At 26.8% G+C, this 17,939-nt stretch overlaps 2 protein-coding genes across 2 annotated transcripts; both read right to left on the bottom strand.

The window, feature by feature from the left end:
• Window positions 1–1,517: 1,517 nt before the first annotated feature.
• On the bottom strand, window positions 1,518–4,276 carry LOC101257305 (WAT1-related protein At1g09380). The gene is made up of 7 exons (XM_004230286.3): window positions 3,683–4,276; window positions 3,354–3,416; window positions 3,019–3,135; window positions 2,700–2,946; window positions 2,457–2,612; window positions 1,983–2,134; window positions 1,518–1,896 (listed from the first exon to the last, which is right to left on the bottom strand). The coding sequence occupies exons 1-7, from the start codon at window positions 3,856–3,858 to the stop codon at window positions 1,707–1,709; spliced, it is 1,101 nt and encodes a 366-aa protein (XP_004230334.1). The 5' UTR covers window positions 3,859–4,276; the 3' UTR covers window positions 1,518–1,706.
• Window positions 4,277–14,501: 10,225 nt separating this feature from the next.
• LOC101257013 (WAT1-related protein At1g09380-like) lies at window positions 14,502–17,939 on the bottom strand. Its single transcript, XM_004230285.5, has 7 exons — window positions 17,572–17,939; window positions 16,314–16,376; window positions 16,054–16,170; window positions 15,691–15,937; window positions 15,412–15,567; window positions 15,122–15,273; window positions 14,502–15,003 (listed from the first exon to the last, which is right to left on the bottom strand). The coding sequence occupies exons 1-7, from the start codon at window positions 17,745–17,747 to the stop codon at window positions 14,808–14,810; spliced, it is 1,107 nt and encodes a 368-aa protein (XP_004230333.1). The 5' UTR covers window positions 17,748–17,939; the 3' UTR covers window positions 14,502–14,807.

Raw genomic sequence — 17,939 nt, 5'->3', positions numbered from 1 at the left:
AGTCTGCCGCTGATAATGGCATGATTTTTATATTAACAAAAAAATTAATTGAAAATTACAAAGCTAGGAGAGCATAGATAAACAAATTAAAAATTAAGTTTAACGTGATCACGATAGAGAAAAATATAGCTTAGCATCTCAACAGGATCATTTACATACAAAATATTTCTTCATTTGTTTATAAGGAAGGAATTCTATTCGTATGGAATCTAGTGTGTGAGGTTCAAAGGCTATCAATGAAAGATAAGCATGTGCAAGGGGTTACCTAAGGTGTCATACACGTTTCGTTAAAAAATTATATAAATATATATATATATTTAATTTCATTTACATATTTAAAATTGGACATATTTTACAAATTAAATTATGTCTTTAGCATATGATCGATAAAAAATATCTATTTAAGTAAACAAGTTTTGAGTTAAATAATATAATATTCTTTTATTTTATTTTGATAATCACATATCACTATTTTTACACGTCCTTAACAAAATTTCTCATTAAATATCATATTTTTCACCTCTCACAACAAATTAATACAGAAGTAAATTATAAATTTGTCCAATAAAATGAATTTTTTGAATTGATATTTCATCATTTTAAAAGCATACACGTATCAGGTAAATCCTCAAAAGATTCCAATAGGATTTCCAATTAAATTTCACATTTCTTGGGCAATTCTTCCACCAATGAAAGTGCGGTGCATAGATATTTTCTTTTTAATCAATAGGACAACTAACCACCTTTTATCATTGTCAATGTCAAATCTATAGCAATGTGAAATTTAGGTCTTACGCTTAACTTATATCTTAAAAGTTAACTCAAAAGAAGGAGGGTTGTCCAAGTCTTATAAGGAGTCAATTAATCACCAATGTGAGATTTTAATCATTCTTTAACATCCCACCTCACACCAGTGTTTAGCATCTGGAGCGTAAGCAATTTTAATTTTGGGGGTCCAATATTGAGTGAGACGGACCCTACTCTGATACCATGTGCAATTTGATTTTAAGCCTAATTGAAACCCCAAAAGCTAGCTCAAATGGAGGAGGATTGTCCAAGCCTTATAACGAGTCCAGCCATCTCATTAACCTGAGACTTTTGTCATTCTTTAACAAAAAACAACAATAATATCATTAAAAGACGAGTTTCTTTTTATCTCTACCTTAAAAAAGACATTTAGAAAGGTTGTTGGTTCTATCCATCCATACCAAAGTGACATATTTTAAAAACAAAAAGACATTTAGAAAGCTTGTTGGTTCTATCCACCCATACCAAAGTGACATATTTTAAAAACGACATATGGTGATTTCACCAAATTTAGATAAAAAGACATTTAGAAAGATTGTTGGTTCTATCCACAATTTTTTTAAAAAAAAATTAGTAATTTGAAAAACGATAAAAATAAAATGTAATAAATTCTTCACACTATGAGATTTGTGTAAAATTCATATATTAAATCTAAACTAATCAGTCATTGATTTCATATACCTATTGATGAGTAAATAAGAATATATATATATATGAAGTAATTTCATTAGCATCTCTTTATTTATAGGGAGTTAACAACAAAGGAAGGAGAAGATTTAAAAATATAGAACTGACATGGTATGAAATAATCCATTATGATCCGAAAGGTAAATGGTTTCATTCATATATTGTACAATTCGTTTGAAGAGATTACTTGTTACAATTACAACTCTAATTCCTCATATTTGGAGTTTAGCTTTGGCTAATTCTGATGATGATATCTGATCATTAGAGTTGGGTAATTGCAATTCCAAATCAATTGATTTACTCAACTGATTCATCTTCTCTTTATTTACTTTAATATCCTCCATCTTTTTGCCCCACAAAAATCCGTAAAGCCCAGCCACTACTATCATTGACCCTACAACTCTGATATATTTAAAAAAATCATCAAACAAATACTAAATGTTTAGGTTACAATATGAAAATAAAGTATTTTTTCTTTATATACTTACACTCCAAGGTATAATTTCTCACGAAGCAAAGTCCAACTGAGAAATGCAGAAATAACTAATAACAACGGATTGAACATCGAGACATACAAGGGACCTTTTTTCTCAATGCACCATGAGCTTAGGAAAAATACTAATGACGTACTCACAGCTCCCTGTTGTCAACATTAAATAAAACTTATCATGATAAATTATAGAGTACTCTTTTGTCTCAATATATGTGGACTTTTTTCATTTTTTAAAAGTCAAACAGTTTAAGTTTGATCGAGAATTTATGCATGAAATTTTTAAATGGAATTAATCTAGTATTTGTAAAGTACGTAAAAAAGTAATATAAGTCATAATAATTGAAAATTTGAAAATTTATATACAAAGATAAGCTTGTTTGAATCTCGAAATCTGAAAGTTGGAACAGATGGAGTACTATAAATTCTTTATATAAATAAGTTACTAAATAGTTTAGCAAAAGAGTCGTACATTATAGACGACAGAGATAGCTCTAATGGGATTTAATTTCCATTCAGAAAGTTTTGGAACGACGCAAAAGCCAATAATGACACTCTCCACACTTGCCATGCAGCACATCAACGTTATGCATGTATATGGAGCTGCATACTTCTCATTTAACTTTGTCTAAATTTACCAACAAAAGAATTTGTTAGAATAAAGTTTTTTTTTTTACTTTTCATAAAATTAGAGCTTTGTGGTAGTATTAATTACCTGAATGATTAACCAAATGGCATAAGTAAGACTGCACACTATAAGTAAAAAAGGTCCTAAAAAAAAGTTGGAATGGGCAGAATTGACATCTTTGCCTGTATTTTCTGCCAATTTCCAGTGAAATCCTAACTGACCAATCACAACTTTTCCATGATATAATGACAATAACATTGCACCTCCAACACATACTATTGTACCCCAAAACTTAGCTTGTCCTGCTATACTTCTTAATCCCAATTTTTCAATCCTGCACCATCAAAATTAATTGTTAATTTGATTTTCTTACTTTTGAAAATTTGTAGAGTAAATAATTAATTACCCCAAGGGTACAGCTATGATGAATGTGAAAGCTGGGATTAGATTATCAATGGCAGAAGCAATCGTTGGAGTTGAATTCGTTAAGCCGATGAACCATGCATATTGGTTCGCTGTTATCCTGTCATAAAATAATAGAAGTGAAATTTTGAGTGTATAATTATATACAATAATTACGAGGATTTGTTCATCATGCTCAGTTAAGGCTAACGTTTCATTAAACATTTTTTTTTTAATGTGGAACCTCAAATAATTCGTTTCTCACTTTTCCATTGTGAATTCACATGCCACCACATACGTGGATTTATTATTTCAAATATAGAAAAAGAAAATTCTTACCCAAAAATAGAACACAAAAATATCTGAAAAAGAACGAAGATTGTCAACTTGGATTTGTTTTTCCTGTCAAAAAAAACAAGGAAAATAAGGTATTATGTTTTCGATTTCCTGACAATTATGATAAAATATTATGTTTTCGATTTACAATTGCAGGGACAAATAAGGTATAGAAAATTTATCCCTCCTTAGTAAACTTCCACCTGATTTTGTATTTTTTATAGTTTTAAAAAAATGTGTCTCACCCTATTGGTTTAATATGGAGTACTTGTGTTACATATAGCTTATTAAAAAGAATAATGTGTGATTTTCAGGACTCGAACATGAGATACCTCTCGAAGTAGAAAGCAAATGGAGCAATTGAGATAGTTGCAAAAATAGGCCTATAAGCTGACTGAACAAAAGGATTCATGCCACCATCCATCACTAACTTTGATATTATTATCATTCCAGCAAACCCTAATTGCACAATCACCATTACAACAAAAGCCAACAATTCTTTCCCCATTTTCTTCCTTCTCGATCGATCAATCGCCCAAATTAAATAGTTTAATGAATACACAAGCTCTACGAAGTCAGAATCAAAGTCTTCCTTCAAGCCAACAAAATAGTTTTACTAAAAGATCTTTATATATAGGAGGCTGAACTACCAAATTAGTATGGATTACAAATAAGGTAAGGAACTTTTCCTTATCGGGTTCACTTGTAGTTCTTACTTAAAAAATAATTGCCATTTTTGAATGGATCGAAGGGAGTATTCGAAGGAGAATAAATGTTACTAGTAGATCTATATTTTCTGAGCGACCACTTCTATACACATGCATATAATTTTATAATATAGCAACTGGATGGTGTACATTTGTCATCATAAAAAGTTTGAACTTTTGTAATTTTCATATAGACTGTTATTGTTATATAAATGGTTCATATATATATACCTTTGAGTTCATATATATATACCTTTTATCTTAAATAAAGAAATTGAGTAAATTAGTTTTAAATTTATTTTTTTACTTTAATTTTTTTAAAATTATATAGGGTGTGTGTGTATATATATATATATATATATGATCCTTATAGCAAAGCTTAGGGAATATTTTAATCTTTTTCATGCAATAATTATTTTTTGATTTATTTGATTATCATTATTCGAGTTTGTTATTTTTTTCTTTTATTTTTTAGCGTAAAGAAATTTTTAGAACTGCGGTTATATTGTAATTTAGTTTTTGTATTTGTAAAAATAAAAAAAAGTTGGAACATCTGTAATAAATTTTACAAAAAAAATAGTAAAACGTAAATAAATTTGATCATTAAAATAATAAATTTAAATTAGTCGTTAAAAAAAATACGTGCGAGGAGGATCAAATATAACCCCATAGATTATTTTTTAAAAAGATTTTTTAAAAATTAATTGTAATTTATTTTTTCACTTTCATTAGAGAAAATAGATATGTATAAGCCATTTGTATACCATAAATAAGTCATTTTCTTAACGAGAGTATATTAATTCTAAATAAAAAAATTAATAATATATCAAACCATTTTCATAGAGTGTGTGTGTGTGTTTAGGCCCGATAAAGATAGTATTAGAGGGTTGATTAGACTCATTTGATTTGAGAATTCTTTATTATGATTTGGATTTTTTAAAATACAAAGGTGACCCACAAATTTATATTTTGTTTAAACTGCCTCATATTTCATATGGAATAAAATTTATAATACATTATTAATTTTTTTAATTTATTTTTCTCACTAACATAAAATTTATTAATACTTTTAAATCAATTCATACTTTATCATTATATCCATCAAGTTCATTATTTTTTATTATCAAATTTATTTATTAACCAACTTAATTCTTACAACTTTAATGTTTAATAAAAAAAACTCATTTATATTAAGTAAACAATACTGATCATAATGGCTTTGTAATAATTTATTATGTAATTTTATAAATTTTTATTTATTTGTTAAGATTGATTAAATAATGAGAATTATATTTTAATAGTCTTACAACTTATGAAATTCTTATGTTTAAGAAAGAATATAAAATAAAAACTTCAAATGACATATTCAAACAATACTTTAACTCCAATCTTATAATTTCATATTATATTTATTATTGCCAAATGGGCCAAAGACTTTTTTTTTTTTTTTTTTACTTTAGAGAAGAGAGCTGATCGAATGTTTTAGTGAGTGGTGTTTATGTAAACAGCATATATATTTCTGGGAATAAATAGATCTTATGTCTACATGTTCTTTCTGACACACAACATATTTTCAGTTTTTGGAATGACCAAACGTATAAGCAAAATTCTAAATTTGATAAATCATTCATAATTTGTTTCGTAATTTGATTTTTAAATAAAATGTGTTAGTCTCATTTGTTTTCTAATATATTTAAATAACTTGAAGTAAAACATAATATTCTCAAACATTTTCACTATCAATTGGACTATTGAGTTCTGAAATAACATAAGTATCCTTTTTTAATATCTTCACAAAATGTGATTTCACATCAAATGAACGGTGTTTAAAAAGAACAAATTATTTATGATTTGATGATTTAATAGAAAAAATAACATAATTGAGATGGAAAAAATCCAATAACTTTAAGATTTGTTTATGTATATGGCCTATTTTAGTGAAAAATTAACTAAATTGTAAAAGCAATAATATTATTATTTAAATTTTTTTTCTTTATCTTTCAAACTAATTATCTTAAAATTAAAATTTTGAATATTTACCATTAAACAACTCTCTATCACCCATCCATACTTTATTAAAGGTGCGTGAAAGCTGATTAAAGAAATTAACATGAACCTAAATTAAAAGATACGCATGGCACCTTTTAATTGGGCTTGTCCAATTAAACTAGTTCTTAATTTTTATTTTGTTAATATATAGTAGTAATTATATTTCAAACGAGTAACTAGGTAAGTTGTGATAATATAGTGAATTTTTATGGGGGCCTACCCTCCTTTTTGTTTGTTCGATTCTTTTTTTCTACACTGCTTTTTGTTTTCTCCTAAGTAATACTCTATCCGTTTAAAAAAAATGATTATATTTTTTTAATCTGTTTAAAAAAGAATGATTATTTTTCTTTTTTGTCAAATATTTTAACTTTAACTTTTCACATGATATGTTTAAGATCACAAGATTAAATGATGTTTTGATACATTTGACATAATTTTAATTTAGAACCACAAAATTATAAAAAAAAAATCTTTCAATTTTAAACTCCGTTCAAAATTAATCTAGGTCATCCTTTTTTAAACAGAGGAGTAATAACTTTCACATTTGCTATGGCATCTTTGAAATTTTGAATATGGTTTTACACCGCATATTATTTGTCTGAGAGCTTTTAGTTATACTTAAAACAAGAATATTTAGGAGTTATTAAGTTGTTCGTAAAGTTAACATATGGAAATAGTTTTTTTTTGGATTGAACAAGTTTAAAGAGGAATTTATGTATTTTTTCTATTTTAATTAAAGTTATTACGAAATGACCTATCCAATCTAAATTACTCTTTAACTAGTTTTGGCGCAAAATAGAATTTAATATGTTGAAATATACAAGTTTATAATATATTATATGTTGCACTTAGTTTAATTACATGCTATGTGTATTTATGATTGACTCGATCGTGTCAATTGGTTAATTATAATGATAATTGTGATCATGATGAATTCGTTACGATAATCAGGCCTTTTTGTTCATGTTAACCATTAACACAATTGATGAATAAGATTGTTAGGATTAGATACTTCAGATCGTGATTATAATGTGAATTTTAAACTCATTGATTATTAAGCTTTTATATATATATATATATAAAAGAAACTTTTTAATTGACAAACTTGTTTGTTGGAGGTGGGATTCAAATGGAATATTGTTAGACTTTCAACGATCAAATATATGTATATGTATATATAATAATTGCATAGTTTTCCACTTTTCTCTATAGTAAAAGATATGACATAAATAAAAAATTATTTTAGGCATAGTCAAATTGGTCTCACCTTTACAAGCTAAAGTATGACTTTTTATATGTACTAGGTGACTGTGCTAGTACAAATCAATATCTATTATTTATTTTATTTTAATTTATGTTATATAGATAGAATTTAGAAAATTGAATAAATTTTAATATGATTTTTAAATAATCTAAGTTGATAATTACTTTTTGTTGGCTCTAATTTAATGTAAGAATGTCCATAATTAAAGTATTTTTGTCATGATTTTTTATTCAAAATAGTTATTCTATCCGTTTACAAAGAATGATCTGGTTTGATTTGGCACGGAGTTTAAAAGTATAAAAAAAACTTTTGTATCTTGTGGTCATAAATTGAAGTTTGGTTAAAAATGTACAAAATTGTCCTTTGATATTGAGGTCTTAAACATGTCACAAGTTATTCTTTTTTAAACAGACTAAAAATGAAAAGAGATCATTCTTTTTAAACGGAGAGAGTACAAAATATACATAAACATTATTGACATTCAAAATAATAAAACTATTACTAAAGAATATGAATTAAAAGTAAAAGTCATAGCTAAAATAGATTTCAAATTTTGAAAAATATACACTAAATAAATTAAAATAAAATAGAAAAGAAATTATTTTTTTTCAAAAAAACATGCTGAAGCAGGCACATTGATAGAGACGTACCTACTTCAACATGAAGTTTCTCTTTATATATATATATATATAAAAAAAAAAATAAAAAAAATATATGTGCAATTATTAGTTAAGGGTGTAGACCCTAAATCATATAGTATCGGTTTATTTTGTGATACATATGATTTGAAAGGACTGAACTGAGAATGACAGAAAAGAGAACTAAAAGAAGACTTCAATTATTGAATTAAAAAAGACCATTGTAAAAATAAAATATCAAATAATTGATCAATTCTTTGAGTGGAATTTGAGTCCAAAAACAGAAAAATTCCTGTCACATACAAAAAAGCATAAATAAATCAACTTTTGGCAAGTTGTTTTTTGTTAAAGAGATTTAACATTAAGGGTCATTTCAGCATTCTGCTAAAAAAAAAAAAATCCTCTTTTAAAATATGACACCAAAAATATTATTTTCTTTTTTTATGTGTCCCTCAGCCTATGGTGCATAAAAGCGTGTCTATTACTGTACCCAAAGTTGATTTAAAGTTTATGATAGAATTTCAGATTTTAATTCTTTTAAGTTATTAAAAAATTTTATTAATATTTTAAATTCAATGAATTTAGTAAAATAAATATATATTTGAAATTTAAGTAATTAAATTATGTTGAATGTATAATCAACACAGCTCTTACTTATCATGCGCAAGTAAAGTTTTAAAACGTTATATACACTGTTCCTAAATTTAATGCCATTTTTATGCTCTAGTTGAGCTGTAATTACTTTTTACAGTCATGCCCTTCGAACAATTTTTCTGGGCTCGTGTATGGGCCGGGCCGTGCCGGGCCGACAGTAGTTCGATACATCATGATATTCGAGATTAGCAAGCTATCACTAGGGACTCTTCGATTCGTGACGTATAACATTATCAAAATTATAAATAATATGGAAAATAATTAAAATTGCTTTTAAATTAGGTAAAATAAATTATTTATATCTTTCTTATATTTTTTGATAAAAAATTGTCACTGTCATTATTCCAAGGACCATAAATACTCTCCAAAGTCAACATTTCAAATTTTAAGTGACGAGACAATTCAAGTGGAAGTATTCCCACTACCTAAACGTTATCAATTAGGATAAGAACTAGATCTTTAGCGGCTACACAGGTCGTCACAAAAGACCTTTAACATTAAATTCTACTTGTGATTTTTTTTTCTTCATTATTTTTAAAAAATCACAAATGATATCGATCAAGGAGTTTGAATACATTATATATTTTATTTTTATGTCATATGTAAATGCATAATTTTCGTAATAATATTGAATGTTTTAATATTGATAGTGCATGTTATTTATTTAGAAAATTAGGTTGGAACCGCATATTAGTTATCATATTTTTTATTGAAAAAATATGTTATATCATGTAATGGTTGTTGCAGCCTTAGTCGCCACTAAAAACCACATATAACTTTTAGTGGCAATATTTTGAGATTTTTGACGGCTTTTATCGCCGCTAAAGGTTTAGTTCTTTTGTAGTGAATTCAAGTTGACAACACTTAGATGGAGAAATTAGTCTCATGTGACTTGTCACATCACTAAAATTTGAATAATTAACTCTTGAGGGTATTTTTGGTCCCTTGAAATAACGGCGGGGATATTTTTTAATCCCAAAATGTAATGAAGGGTATAAATAATCTGTTTCGCATAATTTAGAGATATTTTTTTATCTCCATAAATAATAAGTGAAGCCATAACTCGATACTAAAGAATCTTGAGTTGGAAATCAAAATAAGCCACAAAAATATAAAAATAACCAAAATAAGCCACTATTTTAGTAAGTAACTAAAATAAGCTTAGTGGAAGAAAAAGTTCCACTATATCTAATAATTTAAACGTTTTCCGTTAGTTTGATAACGTTTATTTTTAATATATAACGAAACTTTTTCTTACACTTTATAAATTGGAGTTTTTTCTTCCACTTTATAAAGTGGAACTTTTTATTCCATTTTATAAAGTGGAACTTTTTATTCCACTTTATAAAGTAGAACTTTTTATTACACTTTATAAGAAGAATATTTTTCACGTCTTGAAGAAGTTTTTTCAGTGTTGTCATATAAATTATATTGATTTGATATGTCATTAAAACGAAAAAAAATATTTCATTATGTATTTTTATTATTTTATTCTAAAAAATCTATTTAAGGACGTTTCTACATAGTTAATAGCACCTACAACATAAAGTCTTCTATATTTGTTCATTTCAATCTAAAAAAAATATCTTCTATGCATAAAGTTAAAGTTTCAATTTATTGAGATGGCGAAATTATACATGACGGAAATACCATCTATTATAATTGTCCTCCCAAACACAATTCTAAATATCCAATAAATATTCGATATCATAAATTTATTTCATCAATTTATAAAGAATGGGTATAAACAGTACGATTATAATTTGATTATAGTCGAAAAATACCGTACTTCATTTTTATCACAAGAACAAGTAAATTTTGGAGAGTGAATTATCTATAATGACGAATCGTTGATCGACTTTTTAAGGGTTCCAAATGACTATATAGATCAAATCAAGTTAACAATACTTGAAATCTATGTTAGGAAGGAGCCTAAGATTAGTCAACAGCGTTCTCCTTTATCAGTCGATGTTCATCCCTAATTAGAAAACGGCAATAGCATTGATGAATTTTCGATAACTCAATCTACTGATTTTACTAAAATGACTCATTATCAAAATATTCTTACCGACCGATATGATTTTGATTTAAACAAAATCAATTTGTTTAGTATGGGGCCGCTTCAAATTGTCGGATTGAGACCATCTTCAAAGTGAATTTTTTTTTGGAAGCCATGAAAAGGAAAGGGAGTGAAGGTGAAGAAGAAAATTTTTATAAAATGGAAGATTTTCTTCCACTTTATAAAGTAGAATAAAAAGTTCCACTTTATAAATTGGAAGAAAAAGTTCCGTTATATATTAAAAAGTAAACGTTATGGCAGTAACAGATAACGTTTAGAAAATTGAATATAGTGGAACTTTTTCTTCCACTAAGCTTATTTTAGTTACTTACTAAAATAGTGGCTTATTTTAGTTACTTTTATATTTTTGTGGCTTATTTTGGTTCCCAACTCAAGAATCTTAGGGATTGAATTTATAAAGGTAATCACGTATGTTGATGTGTATCTTATGAATATATCTTTTTTAACATGAATTGTTAGAATTAAAACAATTGATGCAAGCATTTCTAGGTAATGAACTAATCCTTTAAAGAGTGTAGGCTAATGGAATTCCTTCTTTTGTTTTGTTTTCTATTTCTTAACTTTTACACTGGAGAGTGATGCTTTCATTTTGAATAAGAGGACAGCACCAATTCCTCAATCTTTTGTAAAAAAAGACACTAATAAATCTCTAACTAACTAAGATTCGGGCGGACAGTAAAAAAAAAAAAAGAGTTATTTTGCATTGATTCTTTATTTATCACAATCCAAAAACGTTTATTAAAATAGAATGTTCTTATTCATTCGTGTTATATTTTATACATCACATACCATTATGCACAATATATTTTTATTATCAAGGAAGAAACGTTGGTCAAAGTGTTACGAATGAAGGTGACAGGCACATTACGACAAAAATGATCACTAGCGGTAATTAATTAATTGTCACTAAATATATATTTTTAGCGGTAATTGTCACTTTTTATATATGTCCCTAAAGCCTTTAGCGATATTGGTTCTAATGATAATTAACTAATACCGATAAAGGTTTAGTACTCGTTATTAATATCAATATTTGATGTTGCTAAAAATTATTTTTGTTGTAGTGACATTATTGTTAACATCAATATGTTATGGATACAATTCAAGTTATTGGTGTGGTGTTAGAGTTACGAATTTATTTTTTATTATTAATTTTTAAAAAGATTCATTTTTAATCCAAAAAACAAATTTGGAAGGATATTTTGAAACCCAATTTCAAGAGTAATCGAAATTCTACTCCTTTCTTTCATTTTTAATTATCATAATTTATTTTTTAGAGTCAAACTATAAGAATTTTGATCAACATTTTATTACGTATTTCTTAATCATATCAATATGTAAAAAAAATTGCAATTTTATAGTATATTTCATATAATTTTTAAATATCTAAATTTTTTGTTTAAAATAGTGAATTAATATAATCTAATTTGACTTTGAAAATTAGTCAAACTAACTTTTGAAAAGCGCAATATAACAATTAAAAGTAGACGGAGATACTCCCTCCATCCGAAATTATTTGTCATGTTGTGCTTATCGAAAGTCAATTTGACAAATTTTCAAATGTAAATTAGATCACATTAATTTGATTTTTTTAAACAAAAAAATTAGATATTCTAAAACTATATGAAAAATACTATAAATTACATTTTTTTGCATATTAATATGGTGAAAAAATTCATCTTACAATGTTAGTCAAAGTTTTTATAATTTGACTCTAAAAATAGAAAAAATGACAAACAATACCGAAGGAAATAGTAAATTTTAATTTTTATAAAAACATTAATTGTCCAAAAACCGACCAACTCAATAGTCAAACCTTTCCTAATATTACCAAATAATTATATTTTAAAAACAATTATATTATGTAATACATGTAAATTCATTTCAGCTTTATTTGTCAAATAAATATCTAAATTATTTGTAGATGATGTTCTAATTAACATGAGCACATTGTATTTAATTGTTTTTTTTTCCTAAACAAAACATTAAGGAACTTGGTTTAAGCAAAGATCTTTTATTGTTTTGTATGTATGTGTTGGCGAGTGTTAAAAAGAAAGGATAATAAACCATTGAAACACCTAAACATTTCATCTGAACCAAATTTATATTTCCTTATTCGAGTTATGTTACAAATACATTGTACTCTCTTGCAATATTTATATATCACGTATTCAATTTCTAGGACCTATGTCTCAATCAACCTTCTTATGTATGTGTATGATGATAAAGGTATTGACACTACATACATATTGAGTGGAGGAGCTGCTGCTGGAGGAATGAGGGTTAAACAACTCATGACGATTGGATGTTAGTGGGAACGGAGGGGGTGAGCTAGTAGAGGGGATGTGGATTGAACATTACTTAGTGGCATAGGGTAAGGCAATGTTGTGTAAGTGTTAATGTTGGATTATCTATGTTTGATCAACAAAAAATTCAGTGAGCATTATATTAGTATATTCTTTTTGTATATCCAATTTTAGTACACATCAAGTTATTTAAGGGTATCTTGATAAAATTAATGGCATAAAGTTAAATTTTGATTAAAGACAATTCATATAAAATCATACCAAAAATAATAATAATTAATGTACAATTTTTTTTTCTGTTCATACATATTATTTGTTTTTAATATATTATTTTAAAAGATATAAATTGCTTAACTTCACGTAGTAATATTATAACTTTTATAAAAGAAAAAATCAATTTTAGTTAATAAGATTTTAGCTATTTATTTGAAATACATTAACTTGGATCTTATTGTATAAACCTTATTTATTAATATAAACTTTAAGTAATTCCAATCAAAGTTTCTAAAATATTTTTGCTTTTTTATTTAAATTTTGTATGTTTTTATCATCTTCAATATTATTTTAAATGAAATTATAATCATTAAATTTTAATAGTAAAATATTTTTTGGCCTAAAACAAACCTTTACTAGCCTCATCGTTGAACCGTCCTTTAAGTTGTCTTTGCTTTTACTATATTGTGAAGGGTGCAGGGATCTGGGACTGAGAATGGAATACCTTGTTAATGAGAGGTTTTATTAGAGTATTTATCATTCTCTATGAGCTTCCAAAAAAAATTGATCCTCCCTTTCATTATTATCAAAAACTCTATTGTTGCTGCAATAAAACAGACATCGACAATAGATTAAAAAAATTTAGCTACAATTGACTTAGTGTTATTATATCTAGAGTCGCTATAAATACTAAGTGTAAATATATGTTATCTCCTGTAATCAAATTACTGAACCATAAATAATAAAAGATGAAAAGAAAAAGAAAAGAATTCAAGTCCACCGAAACCATTTTGTATTCTTAAGAAAATTTATCTTCTCAAGTATTCAAGGTTTTCTATTAATTCCTCCCAACATAAAATGGATTAATCATTGAAGAAGTAGCGATACCTCAAACTTCAATAATTTCAACGACCTCAAATGACAATAACGAATCACACACAGATAGAATCGATCAATTTTATGATGTAAGAAATGTATGCAAAAGAAGGGAAGAATTCAATGTAGACAAATGAAACAAAACCTCTCTATATAGCCAACAAAGGATAAATATCACAACTTTTTTTTAAAAGACAACCTTTAAAAAATGTCACCACGCTTTGGAAAGACATAACCTTTCAAACGATCACAACAGTTTAGAAAAAACACAACATTTCATAAAGGTCACAATTCTTTGACAAAGTCATAACCCTTCATTTCGTGTTCACACCTTAAAAACCCAACAGTTATACTACCCGGTAAATTATTACAACAAAATTCTTTATTTGTTGTTGTGATTGTAGTAAAATATTCTCACAGATGTGGTTTGAGAGAAACATTTTGGATTTGTCCATGTTCTAGTCACCATTTTGACAAGAAGTTTAGAGTCATTGGAGATTTGAAGCTTTCATTTTACAAGTCCAATTATCAACTAACAATTAATAACATTCACTATTTTAAATTCAAAAATGCAAAGATATGAACTTGTGAAGAACTTCCACATTGATGGTTAATAGCCAACACCCACCGGTTGAGTAGTCTGTTTATATAGTCTTGGACAATTCCCGTCTCATGATTTAGTTTTGGCTAATTCTGATGATCTCTGATCATTAGATTTTGGTAATTGTAATTCCAAATCAACTGATTTATTGAACTGCTTCATCATCTTCTCTTTATTTACTTCAATATTTTCTACACTTGTCTCCATCTTTTTGCCCCACAAAAATCCATAAAGCCCAGCTACTACTATGATTGATCCTACAACTCTGTTGTTTCATTAAAATAATGATCAAAGAAATGCTAAATGTTTCACTAAGAAAATTATAATTAGCTTACAATATGAAAAGAAAAAGTATTTGGCTTTATATATATATATACACTTACACTCCAAGGTATAATTTCTCACGAAGCAAAGTCCAACTGAGGAATGCGGAAATAACTAATAACAACGGATTGAACATCGAGACATATAAGGGACCTTTTTTCTCAATGCACCATGAGCTTAGAAAGTATGCAAATGATGTACTCACAACTCCCTGTTATCAACATCAACAAAAGAAAATTTGGAATGAAAATCTAAAATATTGTTAGTCAGATATCACAAGGATTAAAATCAACATTTATCAATTATTGATCTGAGACAAGAATGCAAATTAAAGCGAAAAGAGTCGTACATTATAGACCACGGAGATAGCTCTAATGGGATTTAAAGCCCATTCAGAAAGTTTTGGAACGACGCAGAATCCAATAATTACACTCTCCACACTTGCCATGAAGCACATCAACGTTATGCATGTATATGGAGCAGCATATTTCTCACTTACCCTTCCCTAATTAACCAAAAAACAAACAAAAAAATTTATCGTGTGTTTACATCTCATATCAATCAATAAACATATTCTCTTGTATACGGCATAATTATTCTTTAATCGTTATTAACTGATAAATTTTACCTGAATGATTAACCAAATGGCATAAGTGAGACTAGCCATTATAAGTAAAAAAGGTCCTAAAAAGAAGTTGGAATGGGAAGAATTGACATCTTTGCCTGTATTTTCTTCATATTTCCAGTGAAATCCTAATTGACCAATTACAACTTTTCCATGATATAATGACAATAACATTGCACCTCCAACACATACTATTGTACCCCAAAACTTGGTTTGTCCTGCTATACTTCTTAATCCCAATTTTTCAACCCTGCACCCACAAAATTAAAATTATTTACGACTATTTATTTTTTTATTTATTTATCATGTTCCAATTTGATATTTGTTTTTTTTTAGTTGAGAATTGTAGAGAAAATAATTAATTACCCCAAGGGTACGGCAATGATAAACGTGAAAGCTGGGATTAGATTATCAATGGCGGAAGCAATTGTTGGAGTTGAATTATTTAACCCAATAAAATATGCATATTGGTTCGCCGTTATCCTGCATATTTCATGATTAAAAAATATATTAAGAAAGAAGTATTAATATATTAATCTCAAATAAGTTAATATCGGTAAATATGAATTATAATCTTCAGTTTTTTATTCATAAAATTTAAAATTTTATGATAATGACTGTCTTACCCGAAAATAGAACACAAAAATATCTGAAAAAATGTAGAGCGTGTCATCTTGGGTCTAGTTTTCCTGTCACAAGATGAGGAAATAAGAGAAATATAATTAACAAACCAAGAAAAAAAATGTAATAAACGATTATATGTTATCGATATCCAATTTGCCAAGAAAAGAGAATTCATCGTTCATGCTTCCCATTTGTTTACTATATATAGTTAATGGGACAGAAATTTAAAAATTGCCTTATGAATACATTAAATATAAGTTAAGATATATCAATTTGTATTGTAATAGAAAAGTATAATATTGCCATATAAATTGTAATGAGAAACTGAAATAGCAAACATCCTAAAGATATAATAAAAAGTAACAAGAGCAGAAAACAACAAAACAAAAAAGCAAAAGGAGTAGTGCTACTAAAAAAATTATAGGAAAAAGGATAAATATCACCAAACTTTCAAAAATTATATGTCAATATCCTTCGTCATATTTTAGATTCATCAAAACCCTTACCGTCCAATAATCAGTACATATTTATCCCTTTCACTAACGGAGCACTGATCGTGTACACGTGCCGCAATCTAATTTTACGTAACTGTTTATAGCGTGGATTAATTGGTTATTTCCAAGTACAAAATTGAATAACTGCTAAAGAGCAAGAACTCTCATCGTTTCATTTTACTTTTAAATTTTATATTTAAACTATTTTCTTAATGGTGTATTTTAGTAAAATAATAATAATAACTTTTTTTGACCGTTTTTATCATTAAATAATTATATAAATAATATTTTTAAAATTTCAAAGCATATTTAATAAAAACAATTTAATAAACAACTCTTAATAAATAATTCTTTTAAAAAGAATGACAAGTCTAACAAAAGTGATATGATTGAATATGATAAATCTATATAAAAAAATAATAATAATAAAGCATCAATATCATTTTTTCATTATACATTAAATTTTCTTAGAACTTAATGCAAAAGCATCCCCAAAAAGTTGATGCACATATGAATATTTAATTATATAAAAATACTCTCTTGATTTCATTTGTATCATTAATTGAGACAAATGAAATAACATATATCGATACTTGTATCTAATCTTAGTAATAAGTAGAAGAAGATAGCTTGATTAACTCATCTTGAATTATGAAAATGAACTATGTAAATAAAAGGAAGAGCATTAAAACAATCAACTTTGAATTTTGCCCATCTTAATCATCTCCATAAGTAATGTTCTCAAAAACAAAAAACAAAGGTGTACCTTTCTAAGACATAAGCAAATGGAGCAATGGAGATGGTGGCAAAAATAGGCTTATATGCTGACTGAACGAAAGGATCCATGCCACTATCCATCACTAATTTTGTTATTATTATCATTCCAGCAAACGCAACTTGAACAATCACCATTACCATAAAAATCATTAATTCGTTCCCCATTTTCTTTTTTCTTCAATATTGATGAATAATTAGTTTTTGTTATTTTTTATAGGATATATAATATGGTGGGTGACCTAGCTAGGGAGGAAGGAGAAGAAAATAATATTCGTAGATATTTTCTAAATGACCACATATATATTGCTTGTTATCATAAAAAGTTTGATGATAAGCGTGATTAAAGTCATTTCCCAT

The sequence above is a fragment of the Solanum lycopersicum genome, chromosome 1 (genome assembly GCF_036512215.1).
Source record: "Solanum lycopersicum chromosome 1, SLM_r2.1".
Lineage (NCBI taxonomy): Eukaryota > Viridiplantae > Streptophyta > Magnoliopsida > Solanales > Solanaceae > Solanum > Solanum lycopersicum.
Note: the sequence above shows the minus strand (reverse complement) of the source record. Positions and strands in the feature narration are given on the sequence as shown.

Bases quoted from the DNA above. Each gene is read 5' to 3' on its own strand.
- LOC101257013 (XM_004230285.5), bottom strand. From the start codon at position 17,747: ATGGGGAACGAATTAATGATTTTTATGGTAATGGTGATTGTTCAAGTT. The intron at 16,171-16,313 runs GTAAGACAGTCA...TGAAATATGCAG, and splicing joins TTTTTGTGTTCTATTTTCGG to GATAACGGCGAACCAATATG. The intron at 15,568-15,690 runs GTAAAATTTATC...TTGGTTAATTAG, and splicing joins CCATTTGGTTAATCATTCAG to GGAAGGGTAAGTGAGAAATA.
- LOC101257305 (XM_004230286.3), bottom strand. From the start codon at position 3,858: ATGGGGAAAGAATTGTTGGCTTTTGTTGTAATGGTGATTGTGCAATTA. The intron at 2,947-3,018 runs GTAATTAATTAT...TTGATGGTGCAG, and splicing joins ATCATAGCTGTACCCTTGGG to GATTGAAAAATTGGGATTAA. The intron at 2,135-2,456 runs GTACGACTCTTT...TGTTGACAACAG, and splicing joins CTATCTCTGTCGTCTATAAT to GGAGCTGTGAGTACGTCATT.